The sequence below is a fragment of the Schistocerca americana genome, chromosome 3, assembly GCF_021461395.2.
Source record: "Schistocerca americana isolate TAMUIC-IGC-003095 chromosome 3, iqSchAmer2.1, whole genome shotgun sequence".
In the NCBI taxonomy this organism is placed as follows: Eukaryota; Metazoa; Arthropoda; class Insecta; order Orthoptera; family Acrididae; genus Schistocerca; species Schistocerca americana.
In genome coordinates, this window is record NC_060121.1 from 320,655,354 (window position 1) to 320,679,232 (window position 23,879).

Genomic DNA, 23,879 nt, shown 5'->3' on the forward strand with positions numbered 1-23,879 from the left:
ATGTACCAAATTTTCATTGAGTACATTCTGCATTAAGAAGCACAATTTTTGTCTCTGCAGTATATCTTTAGCAACAATGATCAAATTGCAGCAGATTTCAATAATGATAACAAGCAATCTGAATAGAACACAATTGCCACTGGGCAATACTATAACTACAAAAAATTTCAGGTATGATCTAGAATGACTTGCACTGATCTTTAATTAGTTCAAAAACTTGCTTCAAAAACCAGTTACTAAGGAGTCTGTGAAATAAAGACAAAGTACAAGCATATAACAACTGTCTTTTATTTCCTGCAGCAGCCAGCTGAGAACAATATAACATTGTAGAAAAGAACTTTCATTTCAGATAGCTCCAGAAAAAGTAAAATCTTTAAATTTTTATTTTACCACTATTAAGGTACGAATCAATCTTATTAATATTATTGCTATTCTTGTCAGGCACATGTACTATCAACGAGATCTGTCTAAAGCATTTAGTATCATCTGTACTATGTCCATAACTGTCACACACATGTATCTCCACAGTTCTTTCAAACATAAGCAGTCGGCCAGTGCTCTTCAGCGCCAAAATAAACTACAGAAATGCTAACGCCCTTAATATTTGTACTATGTCGTATATTACCTATCTTTTGCAAGACACAATAACAAAAAAAAAAAATCTCCCTTTTGAGACATTCACAGGTTTTGCAGTTTAATTTAACTTTGAATATGAAAACTATTGATATCTTTGTTAAGTGACACTTTTACAATACAGTGTCCTAAACAATGTGCCCATTATGAATGAACAAAATGGTGTAACAATCCAAATTGTTCAATATTCTTGCTGAAGAAAGTGTATATCACAGGTAAAAATAGTAATATTTTCCACCTTCTGAAGGTTACAAAACCCTTTCAATCCTAAAATCAAGTTTATATGATACTAAAAAGTTATAAAACAATGGATATTTTACACAGTAATTGCTTATTCTTGTCTCATTTTTGATAATAGCTTTGTAATTCTTGTCTCATTTTTGATAATAGCTTTGTAAACTATCACCTGCATTTAACAGATGAAATGTATAGTGCAAATAATAAGAAAATTAACTGTGATTTCTAATTCCAAAAGATATAAGCAAGATACCTATCTGGAGGGAGGGAGGGAGGGAAGGAGAGAGAGAGGAGGGGAGGGAGTGGGAGAGGGGGGAGGGAGTGGGAGACAATGCACAACTTTTAACTGTCCGTGCACAATGAACTGCAGCTTTGGGGCAATGTATTCATCTATGTTCAATGGTGGTACACAGAAATTAAACCAGTATGAGTAACTCTCATAAGCAATAACATGTAACTATTTTTTCAAAAATGATAAAAAAAAATTAAAAGGAACTACTGGAGGTTTCTATTGCACTAATTTATACTGAACTTGAAAACACTCCAAAGGTTTCTTGTTAAATAAACACATTTACTGCAATGCTCTAGCACAAATATCTGCTACATTTTCTGTAGAAAGAGAGCCACATCTACAAACTTGCCCTATTTTCCTGTGCAGAACACCTTGGTAGTGTTTTTATATATATATATATATATTAATTAAGTTCAGTCCCTACTAGCTATCTCAAAGAGTTTTCAAAAATGTGAAACAAAAATTTAAGTTACAGAATCGACCATCAGGCAGAAGCTATACATATGGTATGTTTTGACTTATTTCAAGTACATTTGAAATAGCTCTACAACTCATTTCGGAGGATGCTGTGGAACACACAGTAATAATCATAAACTCTCTAAAATATTGTATACAAATTGATTAAAATTTTCACTGGAACATATTTCAATCTTATATGATTGGTGCATTAACAATTTCAGATCACATCTGCAAAATTACATACACTTAACATTCAAAATTTTAAAGTGTTTCTGTAATAAATGACTGACTATATTATATGTCATAATTATTGTACAATTATGAAGTATAAACATATATAAATCTGTGAACATTTGATAAATTCCTCATATAAAAATCAACAAATACAGGAAAAATATAGATTTATAAAAAAAACTTATAATTCACAACATTTAAGGCAGTGGTGTATGAAAAGTAACAATGTTACTGCCATCAATCAGAGACAAGTTCATCATCTAAAATTTTTCAAAGTATAATTTCCTCTTTTTCATCAAACAAGCAACAAACAACAGCTATGAGCAAAGAGTTTTCAAATGCAGTAAAGATCAAAAAATAACTCTCATTAACATTTTAAATGCTTTAAGGGTTGCAATTCATCATCAATACAATATGTCACTACTATAGAAAACTCAGAAATGTTTAACCAATGGTTCATGCCAAACTCATTTGGCATTACAAGGGACTTCATATTATAACAACATTACTATTAACTTCCTGCATCATTATTAAAATATATACATATCTTGGTGCACATTGATTGCAAGATGCAAATAAATAGTATTGCAAAGGCATCTGTTGGTCTGATGAACACAGAATTACTTCAATTTTACACGTTGTCCATTATAAAACTGAAGTAACTACAATGTTCCTCACCTGCAGCACTAGTGGCATACATACTATTTTTTAAAAATTTAAGGTGGAAACTTCTTGCTTTCTTTGGCTGCTACAAGGACTAGTCTATATTCTCACTCTCATCACTATCTCACCACGTCACAAGTCACTGCAGCACCAGAAGCTGGAGCACAAACGAAACAACATGACTCGGTGGATTAAAAATACTGTGAATGTATTTCACTGTTGATTCATCCTTACATTTAATTTCTTCAGGGTAGCTGTATGTGTCCAATGTCACTTTCTGTATAAAGAACCTTTATGGATTGAATGAGATAAATGTCGTTCTTGCACTAGTTCACACAGGAATCACACAAATGAAATATTTGTTATTAGTCTTACACTTACACCACACAGAGATATCAGTCATAGTTAATGAATGTTTCATAGCTGAACTGCAGTGATGATTGGCAAGTCATGTAGTTTTGTTTTTTGTCTGCTCGGCTATGGCACTGTGTGCTACTGGTAAGAGCCACTACAAATTTTCCACACACTACCAGCTGCCAAATTCATGAAGGAGATATCACTTCTCAATCATCTAGATGTGAGCCTACTGCCTGCTGTAATATCAACATCAACTGCACAGTGCACAAAGTAGTCTGAGCAGTGTTGTTGCGATCCATTTTGCTTACTCATGGAAAAGACTGTTTATATAGATTTTGTGATGTTATTGAACAATCGTTTACCCCACCAAGATTCGAGGTCAAATGGTTTAAAATCTGCAAAATGAAAGAATATCTTATTAATACTTCATTTGTGGTTTTATAAAATTAGTGGTAGAGCAAATAACAGTCATAGCTTGAACAGCTTCAAGAGAATGTGGAGTTCTGCAGTAGTGTGTAATTGTAATTTATTCAGCTTTCATGTCGAGCAGTTCAACAGAGAAGATTCACGGGTTGCGGTTTCTTTTGAAGACAACAGAACATTTAAATTCAACACTCAGCTTTGAAAATTAAACAAAAGTATTATTTGTGTTACACATCTACTTTAAAAACATTCAAACTTTTGTTTTATGCAATCATCAGATAAATACGAAATTATAAGCTGTTTACATTCTTGCTCTACTCTTTCCCTGTGGTGTATTATTACATTAAAAAACCATAAATAACCATCATTTATTGCTTACTAAAACACACACACACACACACACACACACACACACACACACACACACCTGCAGAGTGAATATTTCATTATTAAGCTATCGCCTAGACTGTAGCTAAGCAATTTTAAAGCATATCCTTTCTTATAGGGCTGTTTGCCCATCACAAAATGCTGAAGAGCCATGAGAAACTTTGAGAAAGTTGAGGGGGGGGGGGGGGAGGCATTAACATACAAACTTTCTATCAGAGCGTGATGAAGGGAGGAGGCAATGTTAGACTGTAATGTCTATCTGACCATGTCATTAGTGATGAAGCACAAGCTCTTACGGGACAACAATGGGGAAGGAACAATATTGGCATTTAGCTTAATTTATTTATGGAAACCATGGAAAACCTAAATCAGGGTGGCCAGACTGGGGTGCGACTCATTTTTAGTGCCTTCTGTCAGATCACAAGTCCAGTTTAAATTACTCAATCATGCCTGGTTGTCTACTGGTAAATTTGGTGCCTGGAAGCCACAAGGTTGTGGGATCAAATCCCAGTCTGCTTTTTAACCAAGCATTCACTTCTCACTGATGTGGAGATTTGCCAGAAACAACATGTGGTTCACATTCCACATTACACTGTAGGTCCCTCATCCTGATTTTACAACTGGGGCAGGTTAGGGACATGCAAGTAACAGAACTGATGCCCAGTTAAAAGACTTTCACCAAGCCACTGAGCAACATGAAATTATCATTAATTACTCCATGCAGCGTTGCCTCCAATAACCATGATCTGAGTTAGACTCCCAGTCTGGCACACGATACTTATGAGTCAAGAAGATTTGGAGGATATCTGTTGGTACATGTAATAAAGGAACATTGTTTACTTGCCTTATCATACCTAAACTGTAAACAATCTGCAGTAGCTCCCAGTGCACAGTATGTACTAAACTTAAAATGACACTATCTTTATGTGAGATACTTATTCTTTAGCTTTAAGTGTGAGCATGCTACAAAAATACTGTCTTCCAAAATTGATACCATTACTGGAAAGGGGAGGAATAAAGCAGTGATTGTCAGGGGCATGCCAGCAGTGTGTAATGTCACAATATCTGCACAAGGTGGGACTGCATCACTTAAAAGTATAGGAAAGTACAAATGACAAAGAAACTGTGGTTTCAGGTTACATGATTATGAGTGGTTAATTTCATCAGTCAGATGGAAGGTCTGTTAGGGTGGTGAAGTCGCCAATTACAGGTGCTTAATTGCAGTGTTTCTTGTACAGCTAGTGAAATTAGATGCAGTGGCTGAACAGGACAGAGCACAATGTTACAACATGGGGCCTATAGGTAAGTGAAATTACACAAATGGTAAGAAATCTCACTATCCATGCACTTGTAAACAGGGTGCTGGGTGAATAAAAAGAAAAAAAAGACAGGGCTGTGTAATTCAACCAGTAGTAATACAGGGATTCTGTTAATATCAAGACCCTATGAACATAAGGGTGCCAGTTTAGACAAGGGAGAGCCTTTGTGACGTAGGAACTGCAGAAGAAAAGGTCTAGTAGGGCGACACTTTACTGGATGGCCCATATGGTACAACACTGTCTGTTATTAGCAATGATCCAGGATAAAGTCCAATTTTAGAATACAACAGTAAATTGTGAAGTGGACCAACTATAATAATTATTATCAGTTTTTACTACACATTTATAAATCTCTTTCACACTTGCTACAAATATAAATTTCCATCAATCAAGTGCAAAATCAGAAATAATTGCATCAACATCCCAAATAATGATTTACTAAACTCCATTCAAACAGGCCTTATACAGTTCAACTGTACCTACCAACCACCGTGTCATCAACAGCTGATAGGCATCCTGGATGCGGATATAGAGGAGCATGTGATCAGCACAGCGGCCTCCCAGCCATTATCAGCTTCTGTGACCAGTGCTACTATTCCTCAATCAAGCAGCTCCTCAGTTGGCCTCACAAGGAATGAGTGCACTCCACTTGCCAACAGTGCCTGACAGACCCAGACGGTCACCCATCCAAGTGCTAGCCAAGCTCAACAGCGCTTAAATACAGTGATCTGAAGGGAACCAGTACAAGCACTATGGCAAGGCCACTGCCCTCCAATAATTACTACCTTAAGGTAAATGTAAGTAACAGTAACAGAAAGATTGCTGGATCTTGATAAGATGAGTTTGAGGAAAGGGCATGAAAGAAATAGCAAGAGGATGAAATAGGGCAAAAAAGTTTTGAATCAGACTTAAGAGATGAGTTAAATTAAAACCAATGGAATATCTAAAGAAGATATTCTCTGCTAATATATTATGTCACCATCCTTAGAAAATGACTTCAGCTATCTGCATCTAGCTGCACATAAGATATTTATACGTGTATGTAGGAACGATGCTTCTTGTAGTCTTGCTTTTCATCTTCCACAGAACATTTGTCACTTGACAGGTTCAGTTCATTCCACTTTCTATCACCAGTAACTGTATAGTTGACCGCTTTGGGTTAAAAGGTGAAAGTAAAGCTACAGTATGAGACTCCAAATGTCCATGAGGTGTGGTACAAAGAACGTAAACCAACAGTCATGCTGTTAAGCTCTGCTCTTAAGTGGACATCATCCCTGTCTGAGAATGGCGCACCCACGTTTATACTGCAACAACTGTGAGTAGTCTAGAGTTACTGCAGCTCCTTATTTAGTCTTCACTGTGTTTAAGTAAGGTGTCCTGGACCACATCCCAAATTATGGACCCAAACTCTCACGTGGAGTAACAAATAATGCACTCACTTCAGTCAATAATCTTCATACTGCATTCAATTCAAAAAAGGCTGCCTGAGAAAGTTAACCTCTCTCTCTGATCCGAAAGTAAATGCTGGTAAGCTGTGACAACAGATTCTTTGCTGTAAGCAACAGCAAGTTTACTGTGGCATTCCCATGGCAAGACTCATTTTCCACTAATAGTAGATGCATACATAATAAGCAGAGTATAACCCACATGAAGTTTGAAGATCCTCTTGCAAACTATCAAGGCAACAGAAATAGATAACACAGCTAGGCGTAACAGCCTACATTAATATACAAATGTGATAGAATTTTGAACTATAAAATATGAATACTTATGCACCTTATAAAACAACAGTGTTTTACTCTCCTGCTATTTAATACGACAACCAGTATTTTGGCAACATACTTCAGAGTACCAGATACAACATGATCTGCCCTACCATCTGCGGACAGGTCAGTTGTGATCCCATACTTGTCAGCACTCTGACATTTCAAAACACAATACTAATGAAACTGGAAAGCTCTTTCCACTGCACTTTTACATCAAGATCTAATGCAAAGGGCCTTCTAGTAGATCATTCTTTTTTTATATTCCAGCCATGATTGATTAAATGCAGCCATATCAAGTTTAGGGTGGCTGGGACAGCATGACCACCTACCACCCATTACTGAACATTTAACTTTGTGCTGAATACACAGTGCAATGTCAATTATGGGATATTCTACGGCCTTTAACATCAGCCACAGATGGATGGCATTGCGGAACAAAAGGCAATGATATCTTGCTTTACAAACATGATGTACTGTAAAATATCATTTTAGGCAACAACTACTATGTGCAACTAATGAAAACAGATGAGCAACATTAACTTACAGTGTCTCTGACACATTAAAAATAATTGTTGTGCTCTTCGCTGCATGGACAAGAGTTTATTTTACCTTTTTGGCAATGAGTGTAAGAGGAGAAATTATTATTTTTTAAATTCCTAGCATATCAACCTTCTGAACTTTTACATCTACATCTACAGGGTGAGTCACGACGGTTTCCCCCAGTTGCTGGAGGTTATTCCTTAGGTTATTTGAAACAAAAACTATGAATACAGTAATGTGATTAGATCCCTAATTAAGGAGCTACAACAGAGTTCCAAAACATACCATGGTGTATGAAGCACTACACTTGTTTTCACAGGACACCCAATCAGTCTTAGGTAGACAAGTGCAGCGAGTGTTACATTTGCATAACAACCACGTTGTCGATACTGCAGTCACTGTTTACTGTTATTGTCTCCTGTGTACAGTACACTTTCCAATGACATACAAGTTTTCATTGCAGGAGTATGGAGAGAGGGTGTACATTTTGGGCTTCTGTTATGGTAATGCAAAAGCTCCTGTTGCAGAATATCACCATTGGTATCCTAATTATAGGATTCTGAGTGCCAAACATTTTGTAAAACATATTGAACATTGCTAGAAACTGGTACTCTTCCCAATATTCATATTCACTCCGAAAGACACCGTGACTTTCAAGAAGAGGAAAACATTCTTAATTCAATAGAGCGCAGTCCTCGCTCAAGTACAAGATGCCTAGCTACCCGATTGAAAGTTTCACAATCTAAGGTATGTAGGATTCTTCATGAGAATGGACTGTATCCTTTTCATGTGCAGAAAGTTCAACATTTAGGACCACATAGTTGTGCCAAACATTTGCACTTTTGAAACTGGTTAAATTGAAACTGGTAGCTCTATCACTTCATCATGTTCAGTGATGAGACAACCTGCATCAACATCATGCATGTCTGGGCAGACAAAAATCCCCATGCCACGATAGTGTCTCAATTCAAACACAGATTCAGTGTCAATGTCTGGTGTGGTGTTGTGTGTGAACAGTTACTGGGGCTGTTTATTCTCCTGGAAAATTTAAATGGTCAGATGTACAGTAACCTTTTACAAGAAGTCTTACTGCACCTTCTTGAAGGTACTCCTCTGGAAACAAGACGCCACATGTTCGTCCAAAATGACAGGGCACCTGCACACTTCCACCGTGTGGTAACAGCTTATCTTAATCAGAAATTCCCACATCGATGGATAGGTCGTGAGGGGCCCTATCAACTGGCCTGTCAGATTCCCAGATTTAACAACTCTAGATTACTGCATCTGGGGGTGGATGAAAGACATCGTGTACGAAGTTAAGATGGAAACATGAGAAGAATTGGTACAATGCATTTTTGATGCCGCAACACCAATAAGGAACAAGCATGTGAAATTACGAAATGCTACTCACATGCGAATCTTTGCCTTCGCATGCAGGGAGGAAATTTTGAACACTTGCTTTAAATCCACTCTGAATGTAAGAAACTGCTACAAAATTGTTTAAATTAATTATTATGTGCATTTTAGATAGTGAAATCCTGAAACAAAAGTTTTTCCCTGCCGTTTGCTGAGTTTTTCAATTACTGCAGCTCCTTAATTATGGATCTGATCCCATTACTTTAATTACATGTTTTGTTCCAAGTAACCTAAGGAATACCCTCCAGAAACCGGGGAAAACCTCGTGACTCACCCAGTACATATATTCAACAGATGGAAGACACACACAATTCCCTTCTGGAACATCACCCACTTGACATCCACTGCTGGATACAGACATATTCTACAATTTTTTTTTTACGCATTACTGTCTTTATTGCTATGAGTCCACCTCACTCCTCTAAGTTTTCTAATGTCACCTACCCACCTTCCATTACGATGTGGCTGCATTTCCTTGTTATCTCTTGGAAGATAACTACCAGCCACCATCTAGACCACATCAGTCATAATTACTTTTACACTCCAGAATATACCCCGATTCATATGTTTGTCATACTGTCTCTTCTAGTAATTCCTAACAAGTAATCTTCATATTAAGAATGATTTCCACATCAAAATTCCATATCTCACTGGATAACACAAAACTGGTTGTAAAAATCCCTAAGACCTTGCTTCTGAACAATGTTTACCTTCTCAAAAACAGTTCAGCTCATTTTTACTCTTCTGGTTTACTTTTCTTTTGCTTCATTCAGAATTAATCCACTAGTTACATAACTGTGTTGTAGTATTCCAGTTTGCTTCCATTATGTTGATTATACATCACTATTAATTGATTTATGGACTACATTCAAACTTGCTTTATTACATTGCTCCACTCACTGTGTAATTTTACCTGCACTAGATGCAAAAAGTGCAATGTCATCATCAAAAATGAAGGTGGTACAGTTATTCTCAGTTATATCATTAAAATCATTTTTTTCCACTTTAAGGATCTGAACATTTTCTGTGTGTCTCCTGAGAAAAGTTTAGGTGATACAGAACCTCCTTGGTTGTCTCCTCTTTCAATTGTGAATTTCCCAGCATCCTGATAAAGTTCAATGGAAAATCTAGCATTTAGCTATATTGTTGCCAGCATTCTGACCTGTATTGCTGAATAAAGGCCTCCTCCAGACATTTCCATGTATTATGGTCTTCAGCTAAACACTTCCACATTTCTTCTGCATGTCTTCTAATGCTGTCTACCTATCTTCCATTAGAGTGTTGTCTCTGACTTTTCTAACCGCTTCACATCCGCAAAGAACTTCCTTGGTCCATTTACCATTTCTTCATCTTGCTATGTGCCCTGCTGCCATCATTTCATTTTCATTATAGTCATCATTACTTCTTCAAATACAGTCTGCACCCTGATTTATTTGTTTGTTTTCATGACTCCCCAGTAATTTAAAACACTTGTGTGTCCATCAGTTACTGAAAAACCTTTCAATTTCTGAACTGTTTCCACATTAAACTGTCCCACTGCCATAAGTCAAAACTGATAATTCACACTGATTGTAAACTTCCCTTCACAGATTTACTGAATACTTGGTTTGGAAAATTCCATTTATCTTTGCAAAAGCAATTTAGGCTATTTTTATTCTTCTGTTTATTCCTATCATTGCCCACTCACATGGCCTCCATATAGAGTAAATACTCATCAACATGTCTAAATCATGCTGTGTGCGCCGCCTTATAGGCGGGTGGCCTTGAGCTGGACTTAGCCGCTGGGCGAGGCAGTAGGCAGCCGCGAGCTCTAGTATTACTTAGCTCGCGGCGGGCTAAAATCAAGTTTATCACCGGAAGTGACGTAGCGATAAGGCAGCGCTGAATCGAGCGCTCGGCGCGCTTTCTGTTCCTGCATCAGTCGACTGCAGGCAGCAGCACGCAGCACACAGCCATGCCGTACCGTCGTAGGAGATACACTAGGAGGAGCAGAATGCCAGTTTATAAAACTGTTTTCAGTTTTGATGAGACACCAAGCCCTGTCTCGCAACAGGAGATACTGTCTGGTCCAATAACATTTGTTGGCTGTAAAATTACGTTCTCCTGTACCACAAATGAAGTTGTTCCAGGTAATTCATGGATGACACTTGCTTTGGTGAGAGGAAGTGAGAAGCCTTTAGAAGGATTGGAAGCACAAATTTTATTCGGAGTCAAGATTTTAATGGTGCCAAAGTGTCAATACAAACCCTGTTAAATGTTCCCAGTGTTTAAATTTGAGCTCTAAATTAACAGAAGTATAGATGCTGAAGCAAGTATTTAGACATATGTTTACAAACTGTCGGTTATCTGGTTCATATAGACTTACCCTGTAAAACTGGACTTCGTTCACCATCATTGTAATAGACTATACAATGATTAGAACCTGTGAACAGAAATGGGGAAGACGGAATGTGTGAACAATATAATGCAATTACATGACAAAACCTAACTAAAAATTGCAATATATATTTATGTGGAGTTCACAAAAGAAAAGAAAATTAGACAAAGTAATAAAATGGATTAACATTAATCTAGAGTATAAAGGTACGTACATAATTCAAAATCAATGTCCTGAGGTGCGAGAGGAATACTCACCTCGATCATGTTCTGATGGTTCTTGCTCATATTCTTTGCATATCCTATGCCAAGCTGAAATGATAACACAATTGTTAGCTCTTTGGGTAGAGCAATATATAACATAAAACAATAGCACTGAGCACAGACTATGAAGACCACCATGTACACTCCAAATCTAGAAAGTGCCCATTAGTACAAAAAAACTATGGACTTCTACTAATGATTACTCACACCAGTATGTTATCACTCAATTCACACAATGCATTTATTTCATAGATGCAGTAAATCTGGCCAAATTTCATCAGAAAGCTGGTGCAATGGAAAATTATATAGATTTTGGGAGGGGGTGGGCTTTGGTCTAAGCAAACTGTTAGAAGTCTCAAATGGAGCAGGGGTATGCTGTTAAAAATCAAATGACACAGCAGTCTATGATTATAGTAGTATTAATACTGATTTACAAGTGAAACTGGTTTCAATGAGCACTTAAGAGTGCCAGTATGGAAGACAAATGGTTCGACTTCAGTTTATTGGAAAGGTTTTAGGAAACTAGCACATCTACGAAGGACAGCGTGTATATAACACTTGTGTGACTAATTGTTGACTGTTTGGGATCCCCATTAGGTGGGATTAAAGAAAAACATTGAAGCAATTCAACGGCATGCTGCTAGGTTTGTTACCGGTACCTTAGAGGGAACATCAGATTCTGTGAGACACCATTAAAAAAGTTTAGGGAATAGGCAAAGCACTTACATTTTGCATAATGACCATGAAAACAAGGTAAGATAAATTGGGGCTCATGTGGAGACATACAGAAGGTCATTCCTCCTTTCCTTCATTTAGGAATGGAATAGGAAAGGAAATTACTTGTATTGGCACAAAGTATCCTCCACTACACACCATGCAGTGGCTTGCAGACTGTATATGTAGATGTGGATTACTGCAACAAAATTCTCATGTGATTCACTATGAACTATACTGTTCATTTGTAGGGAATGTGAAACAAATGCAAATGACTGACAAAATGTGGAAATTTGAAAGAATAGCTGCATAGTTCTTTACAATTAAGAATGTCCTGTAATTGATTATCAAATCTGAACAGATGAGGTTACTCAAAATATTTCATATGCTGACTAACTGTAGGTATATATGCAGGAGCAATTCTGCGAAGTTTGGAAATTAGCAGAGAGGTACTGGCAGAGGTAAAGCTGTAAAGTCTCTGTAAGTGAGTCATACCTGGACAGTACTGTCAATAAAAATCTCCTCTGTTTTTCTTGCCTTTGAGCCATGTCGGCATGTTAATCTGAATTTTGCTATGTTACTGGTATAGGGTTGGCCAGATAAGCCACTTGTCACTGTTGCCGCCCCCCTTTTCCCTAACCAGGGTGCAAATTGTGTACCCCATCCATTTGTGTCCAGTGTAATCCATGGGAACGTGCAAGAACATTTTTTGAAATGTTTGTGAATCTTGTAAATGAGGTGGATGTGAGTACCAGACAGTCATGTGGCATACTAATGTGCACAGCTCTGCACGTGGTTTTTCAGTCAACCTCCATATTAACTATGAAAGGCAGCGCTCCAGTTTCAAGTCCTAGTCCAGCACACTCTTCAGTTTTAATACGCCAGGAAGTACTTTCATGATATATAACATGAACAGTAAAAATGTAAATTCACAAAAATTCAGTTAATTATGCAATTATATGTACAACCAGACTTCCTGCATACACCGTGTGTAGGGAATGTGGAAATCGAAAGATAATTTCTGTTCTGGACATTGAGTATTATTTGCTGTACCTTTCTAGACTGCAGCAAAAAGGAGTGTGACTTCACAGGCTTTCTCGGTGCAATAAGTCTTTAAAGTCTCTTCAAATTTGTGACCGGGTCCTAAAAATCAACTCGATTCTTCAATGTTTCGGTGATCGAACTGTTTGCTATCTTCAGGAGGATACTGCTGCTGCTCCTGCTGAGCCCCCTGAGTTCTCAGCGGCAGCAGCAGCATTCTCCTGAAGATGAAAAACAGTTGCATCTCCGAAATATTGGATCACGTTGCTTTGAGGCGCCAGCAACAAACCAGAACAGACTTTCAACCAGAAAGCGGTACCCCACCCACCACAATGACTGTAGTGGGAAGCAGAGCAGTGGGTGGGGAACACTTCCCTGAAGGTTCCACTCCTTGAACGGACAAACAAGTCCTGTCTGTCTTGTGAAATGCTGACACACATGAATGCATTGTTTTTCATGACGAGCATTAGCAGAGGGGGGTAAAAAGACAACCTAACCATACATCACAACACAACTGCTACTATTGTGACAATATATCAGCATTGATAATGTATCAGTCCATAATAAATATGAAATCAAAGGTTTGAACCACACAGTTTATTATTTTTGTTTACTATATGGACCCATAGTCAACAGAAAATAAAAATGTCTAAGCTCATTTGGTTCTAAATTTCAAGACATGAAAATTGTTCACTGTTCAGAGAGCAAGCTGAAACTGGTGTCATTATGAAGGTTTTGGTTTACATCAATTTGATATGTAGCATGACACTGCTGTAACATTTGCTCAGTTTTACTAAAATCTGAAAAAAACTGTATTAAACACCAACTCTCAAAAGCACCCATTCCGGTTTTTTTAATTTTTCCCCCCAACAATAAATATGTTTTTCATGTATGTGTTTACAAACAGTGGCAAAGTTTCAAACTGGTGAGAGAATGAGATCTTCAGAATGGAGTACATTACATTAAATATAAGAACCAAAAGTTTCTAGTAACTAATCTTCAAGAGTCAAAATGAGGTGTTACACTTACTAAAAAATTAAATTACATATTCATTAAACTTATAATGTATACCTGCTAATGTATCTAAGTAATAAAAATTACCAGAAATAGAAACAACTGTATAAAAATGGCTTTAATGATCACCATCTGTATGTTTGTTATACGAATTTTAAGCAGTCTTTTTCTGACACACAGAATAAAAGTAAATAACCCAAAACATCTGCACAAAGTTTTCATTCGAAGTCTGTTACTTGTAATGTCACATACATGTAATTTTTTTTTTTTTTTTCCTCTCCATGTCATGGCTCAGATAAAATTAAAAAAGAAGCAGAAAATCTGTTTGGACAAAGGACACTAATTTTAAGTATCTGAAATTGATGGTGACCCATGCAAATGCAAGCAACCTGCCACCAGCTTTGGAAACTAGCACTACTGGTTAAGGCAACTGCAACCCACTCAGCTTCAATGACACTCAAATATTGTGAGGAAGTAAGATACGAGAGTGAAGTTTCTCACTATGACATCCTTGCATAAAACTGTAACCCTCAGCAGTTGCTGAACAAAGTGTTACAAATAAATACATAATAAGATTTGCTGAAACAGAAATATTGTCCCACACTCCTACACACTGGGATTCTGTTGTTAAAGAAGCAATAAAGCTTTGGCTATGCAAGAACAACTTCAATTGGGACAGCAGCTATAATTCTATTAGTCACTGGAAGTGAGCTCTCAACACTGAGAAGACATACATGAAGGTACTGAATAGTCTATGCCCCTAAAAGAGCACTGACACCTCCAATACACAGCCACGGACACATCCTTTGGCAGTATTATGTAATCATGACATACACGGATCAGCCTCAAGCTGCCTATGGGCTATGACCGGAACACAGCAGCAGCCACAACAATTGTTCCCAACAAAGACAAAGGAGAATTTCATTGAAAACTCAAAACTGTGACCAGATTTGAGACAACATGTAACCTGAGAATGTTTGCATACTATAATTACCACTCACTAAGAATTGCTTAATTGCTGCCTGAAATTTTCAAATATAAAACTGTTAGAATTTATAGTATTTGTTAACAAGGGTACAGGTAAACTCAACCAAGGGAAAAAGAAACAGAGAAGTTTGAATCATCAAGGTCCCAAAATTGGCTGATTTTATATGTAATATAAATCATTAATGTTGGTAGTGGACAGACAAAAATCATTACCATGCAATACTCTTCAGATTTCTACTGTACGAATCAATCTAGGAACCTTGGCAATAATAGCAATAATAATAACAGATAAAACAACACCACATAACAAACCTGACATCATACTCACCAATAAAAAGAAGAAATTAACACAACTAATCGAAATATCCATACCCAATACAACAAATATACAGGCAATGTCTGCTTGTGTGTGTGTGTGTGTGTGTGTGTGTGTGTGTGTGTGTGTGTGTGCGCGCGCGAGCGAGAGCGAGAGTGTATACCTGTCCTTTTTTCCCCCTAAGGTAAGTCTTTCCACTCCCGGGATTGGAATGACTCCTTACCCTCTCCCTTAAAACCCACATCCTTTTGTCTTTCCCTCTCCTTCCCTCTTTCCTGATGAAGCAACCGTTTGTTGCGAAAGCTTGAATTTTGTGTGTATGCTTGTGTTTGTTTGTGTGTCTATCGACCTGCCAGCGCTTTTGTTTGGTAACTCTCATCATCTTTGATTTTAATATATTTTTCCCACGCGGAATGTTTCTGTGGTGTCACCGCCAGACACCACACTTGCTAGGTGGTAGCCTTTAAATCGGCCGCGGTCCGTTAGTATACGTCGGACCCGCATGTCACCACTGTCAGTGATTGCAGACCGAGCGCCACCACACGGCAGGTCTAGAGAGACTTACTAGCACTCGCCCCAGTTGTACAGCCGACTTTGCTAGCGATGCTACACTGACAAATACGTTCACATTTGCCGAGACGATAGTTAGCATAGCCTTCAGCTACGTCATTTGCTACGACCTAGCAAGGCTCCATAGCATTTGATATTTATATGGTGAAGCATGTACAGTCAAGAGATATGTACACCAATTATGGATTAAAGTTAAGTTTTACAGCAACTGCGTCCATTTTTCTAAGTTCTCATTTCCTTGTAATGTTCCAGACCTCACGCCAGCCTGCGTGAGCTTAAATGCGTGCATTTCGGCCTCCTCTAGCAACACGGTGTTGGCTCTTCTGCCAACACTACAATTTCCCTCTATTATATTCGAAATCTGTAATTATTGATACATGTTCAATAACCCAAAAGTTCCTAAATGCAATGTAAGATATACCGTACAGTTAAAAGGAAGCCACGCTTGATCAAGGTCCGTGTCACTTTCCATTTTTGACCAGACATAACGTTTAAAAAAAGAAAGACTAATAATAATAATTATTATTATTATAGTTCCAAAGTCTCTAGGATCTGACGCAGAAGTCTGGAGAGAGTGGTCTGGATACTCAGAGACAAATTCAGACTGGAAGTAAGAAACTCATAGGTTTTCTTGAAGTTAAAACAAACAAAAAAAACAACTCGTGTCAAATGGTCAGACAAGAGGAAAGAGTTTCTGATATCATTATCCTGTACAACAAACAGCACAAAGGTATCATCTAAATCTTTCTATTTTAACAAACTGATTCAGACCATACAAAAGACTTTAACATAATGAGCCTAACCATCTACAATGAAAACCGATTCTGCTGGCAAAATATGTTCACTGCTGTTTATCAGTGTACGATGTGCCCCAACTCCAAGGGATCTACATCTACATCGATACTCCGCAAGCCACCCAACGGTGTGTGGCGGAGGGCACTTTACGTGCCACTGTCATTACCTCCCTTTCCTGTTCCAGTCGCGTATGGTTCGCGGGAAGAACGACTGTCTGAAAGCCTCCGTGCGCGCTCTAATCTCTCTAATTTTACATTCGTGATCTCCTCGGGAAGTATAAGTAGGGGGAAGCAATATATTCGATACCTCATCCAGAAACGCACCCCTCTCGAAACCTGGTGAGCAAGCTACACCGCGATGCAGAGCGCCTCTCTTGCAGAGTCTGCCACTTGAGTTTGTTAAACATCTCCGTAACGCTATCACGGTTACCAAATAACCCTGTGACGAAACGCGCCGCTCTTCTTTGGATCTTCTCTATCTCCTCCGTCAACCCGACCTGGTACGGATCCCACACTGATGAGCAATACTCAAGTATAGGGCGAACGAGTGTTTTGTAAGCCACCTCCTTTGTTGATGGACTACATTTTCTAAGCACTCTCCCAATGAATCTCAATCTGGTACCCGCCTTACCAACAATTAATTTTATATGATCATTCCACTTCAAATCGTTCCGTACGCATACTCCCAGATATTTTACAGAAGTAACTGCTACCAGTGTTTGTTCCGCTATCATATAATCATACAATAAAGGATCCTTCTTTCTAGTATTCGCAATACATTACATTTGTCTATGTTAAGGGTCAGTTGCCACTCCCTGCACCAAGTGCCTATCCGCTGCAGATCTTCCTGTATTTCACTACAATTTTCTAATGCAGCAACTTCTCTGTATACTACAGCATCATCCGCGAAAAGCCGCATGGAACTTCCGACACTATCTACTAAGTCATTTATATATATTGTGAAAAGCAATGGTCCCATAACACTCCCCTGTGGCACGCCAGAGGTTACTTTAACGTCTGTAGACGTCTCTCCATTGATAACAACATGCTGTGTTCTGTTTGCTAAAAACTCTTCAATCCAGCCACACAGCTGGTCTGATATTCCGTAGGCTCTTACTTTGTTTATCAGGCGACAGTGCGGAACTGTATCGAACGCCTTCCGGAAGTCAAGAAAAATAGCATCTACCTGGGAGCCTGTATCTAATATTTTCTGGGTCTCATGAACAAATAAGGCGAGTTGGGTCTCACACGATCGCTGTTTCCGGAATCCATGTTGATTCCTACATAGTAGATTCTGGGTTTCCAGAAATGACATGATACGCGAGCAAAAAACATGTTCTAAAATTCTACAAGAGATCGACGTAAGAGATATAGGTCTATAGTTTTGCGCATCTGCTCGACGACCCTTCTTGAAGACTGGGACTATCTGTGCTCTTTTCCAATCATTTGGAACCCTCCGTTCCTCTAGAGACTTGCGGTACACGGCTGTTAGAAGGGGGGCAACTTCTTTCGCGTACAGTCAACACACACCTTATTCAAACTAAAATCGACATATCCCAGACAGGGCCCAAATCTTAGATGGTGGTCAAATCATACGTTTCACATCACATTTATGTAGCATATGACCACTTCTATTGGAAGTGTTGCCTGTGTTTAAAATAAAAAATATACAAATCAATATCTTCAGATTGATAGTTGTCACTCTTCAGACATAGTTGTTCCTTTCCAGGTCATCATGAAGATGTGAATCATACTTTGGTTTGGAAGACCCCAGTTAATCTCAGACCCTGAAAATTTGTCAGCCAAGTTAGTCCACCTCAAAGTCACCTTTCACCACAATGGTTATAGTGAATGACAGATGAGATGCATGTTGCTCAGATGATGAATTGTGTATCTGGAGAGAGTCAAAAATAATAAGGTGACACCAAAGTTTATGGTGTATTTGCCGTATGCAGGACTGGTCATATTCTATGGAGATGTGATGTCAATGTGGTTCCTGACCGCCACCTATGATTAGGACCCTTTTAGAATCTGTAAAGGATGATTTTGGTCACTCTACAGTGCCTGTCTACCATATCTTATGCATTTTATGTGTTGGGGAAATTTCACATTTATGAAGATTAACTGTATTAATACTAATGTTAAAATCCTAAACAAAATGCTGTGTAGTAAAACAGATTATGCTCATACCGATCACAAGATAAATCTGGCACACTGAAACTAATCACTGAACTCTTTCACTGCCCATGCGTCAACACCTCCATGGAGTTTGTGTGTGCAGCTAATAGTACTCTGAAAGCACAGATCCGCAACTTCAAGATGTATTAGTCTCACCATCACCTGTCCTAAATAGTCAAATACTTTACCAATAACAACAAGCTAGATCTTAGAATTCACAGACCCAAACACATTTTATTTTCACAGTTAACCTGTTTGAACTTTACAGTCATTATTACATTTATCAAATGAAAATAAAAATAAAAGAATTTCATAATTTGTGAAACATGAAGATGAACACATTACAAACTAACTGACAACCACACAAGGCAGTTTTAAAACAATGTGTAATTGGTTGCAGAAATTTTCAGTGTGGCCTATAGTTCAGACAGTGTACACAAATATATTCAAGCACCACAGGTCAGTCAACCACCATAATCAAAATCCCAAGAAATAATATAAAAACAAAAGAAATATTGTCGGTATTCTGTTCAATTACTTAATGGCGTGCTTCCAGGTATTCAGCCCAGTTATTATTTCCACCTTATGTACAATATTTCAATTGCTGACCCCGTCAGCATCAACATCAATACTCTGGAAACCTCTATAACATGCACAGCAGAAAATACTTTCCATTGAACCAATTATTAGGTCTTCTTCCTGTTCCATTCACATATGGATTGTGAGAAGAATGACTGTTCAAACACACAAACACATCTGTGTGCACTGTAACTAAGCTAATCTTGTCCTCACAATCCCTATGTGAGCAATACACAGAGGATTGTAGTATATTCCTGCATTCATTTTCTACAGAGGGTTCATATATGACAACTACATTGGTAGCTGAAATATTGCACATAAAGTGTAAACAATTACTTTGCTGAACTCCTGGGAGCACATCATTGTCCATTCGTGCCAAGGAAACCTGAGAGAGCACTTCTGCTCTATGTCTCAACACACAATGAAACCTTACACCACATCATTACAGCACAGATCCAAGTGACATTCAGTATTGGTAGATGCAACCCATCCACTTTCCATACTATGGTAATCATATAAACACATACAACTTTTGGAAATACGGAAGCATCCGATCCCACCCGTCCGCTTTGACCCATGACGTCACAAATATGGCGGAAACAAAAACAAACACACACACTTTCCACAAGAAGCCTAATGACACTAACGGGACAAGCGCGGGAAATGGGGTGTTGTGGGTGGGGGGCAAACTAAATATAAACAAATTTAGACACCTTGCATAGCTACAACATGTAAGTGAAGACAGCCATGCATGAATACCCACCCACCTCCCCAGGGGTCGTAACCCCTGCAACCCATAGAAGAAAGATGCTTCAGTAGCTGATTAGTGTTTTTTGTCTTTAAAAAAAAAAAAATCTCACGGGATAGAACAAACAGATCAGAAAGATAAATGTAATAAACTAAAACAGAAATTCGAGGAAACAGATAATGAAAATAAGTAATAAGTGTTTTTAGATTAAAAAAAAAAAAAAAACCTCACGAGATAGAACGAACAGATCAGAAAAGTAAATAAAATAAGATAAAACAGAACTGGAGACAGCCACACTCAAACTAAATTCCGCGCCATCATGACGTCACACACGACAACGCCCTTACGTCACGGGTCAAAGCCGACGCATTGGATCGGACGCTTCTGTCGACCCCAATTTTTATATACTTCATCAATTCTTCAATGTTCTGAAGAAATAAATTTTATTTTCCAGAGTATTCTCACAAATTTCACAGGGGCCTCTCATTATTACAACTGCATTCAAGATTTAATTTCTCAAATCCCAAAATTATTGATTAAAAATTCCCCCTTAGTATAATTACAAGAAAGCTGCCTTGTTTGACAATGGGTATACCTAAACTTCTGCAATACCACCATCTTATCTACATTTTCCTTCTATTTAGATACAATCCATGATTAATGTTACCTAACTCTCAATTACAGTAAGAGGCACAACCAACACAAAATACTCCGCTATTATCAGCAGCAACCTGCTCAAATTTTCATTACCAGAGGGTAATTTAACACAGGGGCCATCAAGGTGTTGAGTCATTTTGCAACCACCTGATTATTTAGAGGAATGAACTTTTTTTTCATATACACATTCTTAACTATTATATACATAATTATATTTTAACTTCATTCAAGAATACTTGCCTGTAGCTGCTGTTAAAAAGAGGACCTTACGACTCCTGTATCAACAGTGAGTCTACACTGTTTGACTGTTGCCTTTCCCAAACATTTTCTCTTATTACAATCTTCAGGATTCTGCAATCCCCCTCTCATACTCAGGCTGAGGCCAAAACTAACATGTTCCCATTTCCCAATATCAGCAATTTGTAATAAATGGGAGATTTCATTTGAGTCAGCTCAACTGTTCATTTACACGGCTTACAGAAATATTAAGTCAGGACTGGTGAAGTCACGAAAAAAAACATCAAAAATTTCATTTGCATGAGATTATAATATTCATATTTCTTTCAACTCAGATGACTGCCACAACAGGTATTTGGCCTAGCAGCAAGACGACTTTTATTCAACTTATTATGTACACCTGATGTAGGTCTTACGAACCTTTCATACTTCTTGTTATTCTACAACTTATTCAGGTTTTCTGTTTCTTCACTTCAGAAAGTCAACCACATCATGATAATTTACTGTAGCCTACAATGTTATAGCTGAAACATGAAACCAACTAACTCAATGCTATATGAAAGTTTCTCTCGTTCCCTGTACTTTTTTATAATCAATCAATACTCGCATTATTTCCTGTTTTTACCTCTCCAATTCACAACAGAACATTCTAATGAAGCATAAAGAGCACTTTTTTCTGTTTAGTAATTCATGTGTGGTTTTTTTTCCCCTGGATAATCTACACTATCACTAGAGTGCCTCAATTATTGTTTGTTACCAACCAAAATAAAAATGTTGACATTTATCACGCATTTGTTCTATAGTTGCAGAATAATGTCGTCAGACACCCTAATTGCACCAGTTTGTACTGTTTACCCCAACATTCAGACAATTCAGCGGTAGGTATTTAAACAACTTACTACCTAATTCAGTCCAGTATGCAGAATCCTACATAAATGTAATAATTCTCCATAAAAACTTTTTCCCTTATTTCGAAACTCCGTTGTGACAAAACAAAATGTAACAAAATATACAGCACAACCTCTGCGAATATTTTTTTTTTTTAAATTTCATTAACCAAGAAGTGAAAGTAAACAAACATATGCTTCGGGTGATTTGCATAATTTGTACTTTTCAAGAGATGTTGATATTATTTACATTCACAAACGAAGTTTATCAGCTCGGCGTGTTGTGGACTAATAACTTCTTGCTGCGTTCTCTGACTATTGGATCGTTTTCCATTCACACTGTGGAACACGGGTTTCGGCACACTGCAACAGCAAAACCAACAAAACAACGCTACAGAATTTTCTAGTATATAATCTCTTCGATAAGTAATGTAAATAAACCTAATTTTCATAAGTATATCACTTGCTTTCCAATACATTCTACGGTGTTTTATATCTATACAGCGTAGGACCCAAATTAGCGCACTACTAACTCCGATGAAAACCGTTGTCTCTAAAACACCTTGGCTACCTAACACCACTACTTCCCGTTTGGTTTTACTATAAAATGGAAAAGGGGTAAATTATAGGGATTTTTTGATGAATCTTCCCGTATTATATATCTGGACCTAGCATTACATAATAATTAAGTGTTTGATAACGATTGCTAAACAGGTCGTCGTAAACTTTGGCAAAACAAACAAATACAATATTCATCCAATTATTCACTTACTTCATAACTTGACCCTGATCGGAGTCCAAGGGCTTTTTCGTCTGGTCCCTCAGTGTTTCCAGCCTTTCTATGTTTTGTGAGTGTGAAAGTCCTGCAATAAAATTTCATTATTTTCATGTATTCAGCTTGACGACAGGTTGGGAAGATCACATTATAGGCATCAGGACTTTCAATCGCATCGCTTATTAATCCTATCACGCACCTCGCCTCGTTTTAGCAACGATTTTACTTGGCCCTTTGGAGACAGTATACATTTTCTCTGCACTCTTCTTGCGCAAACTGCGATTTCTATAGCCCGTACACGATGCCGTGTATCGTTCATTTGGTGACCTTAGGAAGGAGAAGAACCAATGAGAGTGCACGATAGGGAGAAAATCAAACGAGCAACTTCGGGTGACACATGAATAACAGATGCGCGGGCGTTTAAAAACATTGCAGTCGTAGTGCAGTTTTGCTTGTTCTCTTGTTAGACACTAAAGGAGGATGAAAACTAAGAAACAGCCCTTCTTTAGTAACATGTATAAAAGAATGATATAGATCCTATAAGATGCGCCTGGAAAAGTAATTACTCTTTTGGGCATCAGAAGAAGAGCGCATCGTTGTATTTCGCGTGTGCTAGGCTGCTTTTGTAGTCATACGAATTTGCCTATGGATGAAATTCGTCCACATCAGAGTTTCTCTATTACAGTAGGCATGCTCGATTGGTCAGATTTTTGTGATTCTGCCTTGTCCTGAAGCTGCCTAATGAACAAAACGACTTAGTCTGCACGTATGCTATGACAACCCAGTGTCTGAACAACATTAATCAACCGTCACTTTTTTTAATTGACTTCTGAATACAGCAGACAATACATAATATATTTTCTTGACGAGAAAGAATGTGCAAGGTATGTTTACAAGGCTTATTAACACCCTACCACGTTTGCCTCATATACAAAAATTTATATTGCATTTAAACAAATGTTCTCGTGAAATGCAGTTTCTAATCAGCATAAAAGTGAAATATGATGAACTAATTT

The 23,879-nt window shown here is 37.9% G+C and overlaps 1 protein-coding gene across 1 annotated transcript; it reads right to left on the reverse strand.

The window, feature by feature from the left end:
* Positions 1-1,557: 1,557 nt before the first annotated feature.
* Positions 1,558-23,185, reverse strand: LOC124605741 (MAPK regulated corepressor interacting protein 2). The gene is made up of 6 exons (XM_047137620.1): positions 23,063-23,185; positions 22,861-22,951; positions 22,339-22,451; positions 11,361-11,414; positions 11,092-11,148; positions 1,558-3,270 (listed from the first exon to the last, which is right to left on the reverse strand). Exons 1-6 carry the CDS (start codon positions 23,112-23,114, stop codon positions 3,200-3,202), a joined length of 438 nt encoding a protein of 145 aa, XP_046993576.1. The 5' UTR covers positions 23,115-23,185; the 3' UTR covers positions 1,558-3,199.
* Between the last annotated feature and the right edge of the window lie 694 nt (positions 23,186-23,879).

Bases quoted from the DNA above. Each gene is read 5' to 3' on its own strand.
- LOC124605741 (XM_047137620.1), bottom strand. From the start codon at position 23,114: ATGTATACTGTCTCCAAAGGGCCAAGTAAAATCGTTGCTAAAACGAGG. The intron at 22,452-22,860 runs GTAAGTGAATAA...TTGCTGTTGCAG, and splicing joins GATCAGGGTCAAGTTATGAA to TGTGCCGAAACCCGTGTTCC. The intron at 3,271-11,091 runs GTAAGTCTATAT...TTCATTTTGCAG, and splicing joins ACGAAGTCCAGTTTTACAGG to ATTTTAAACCATTTGACCTC.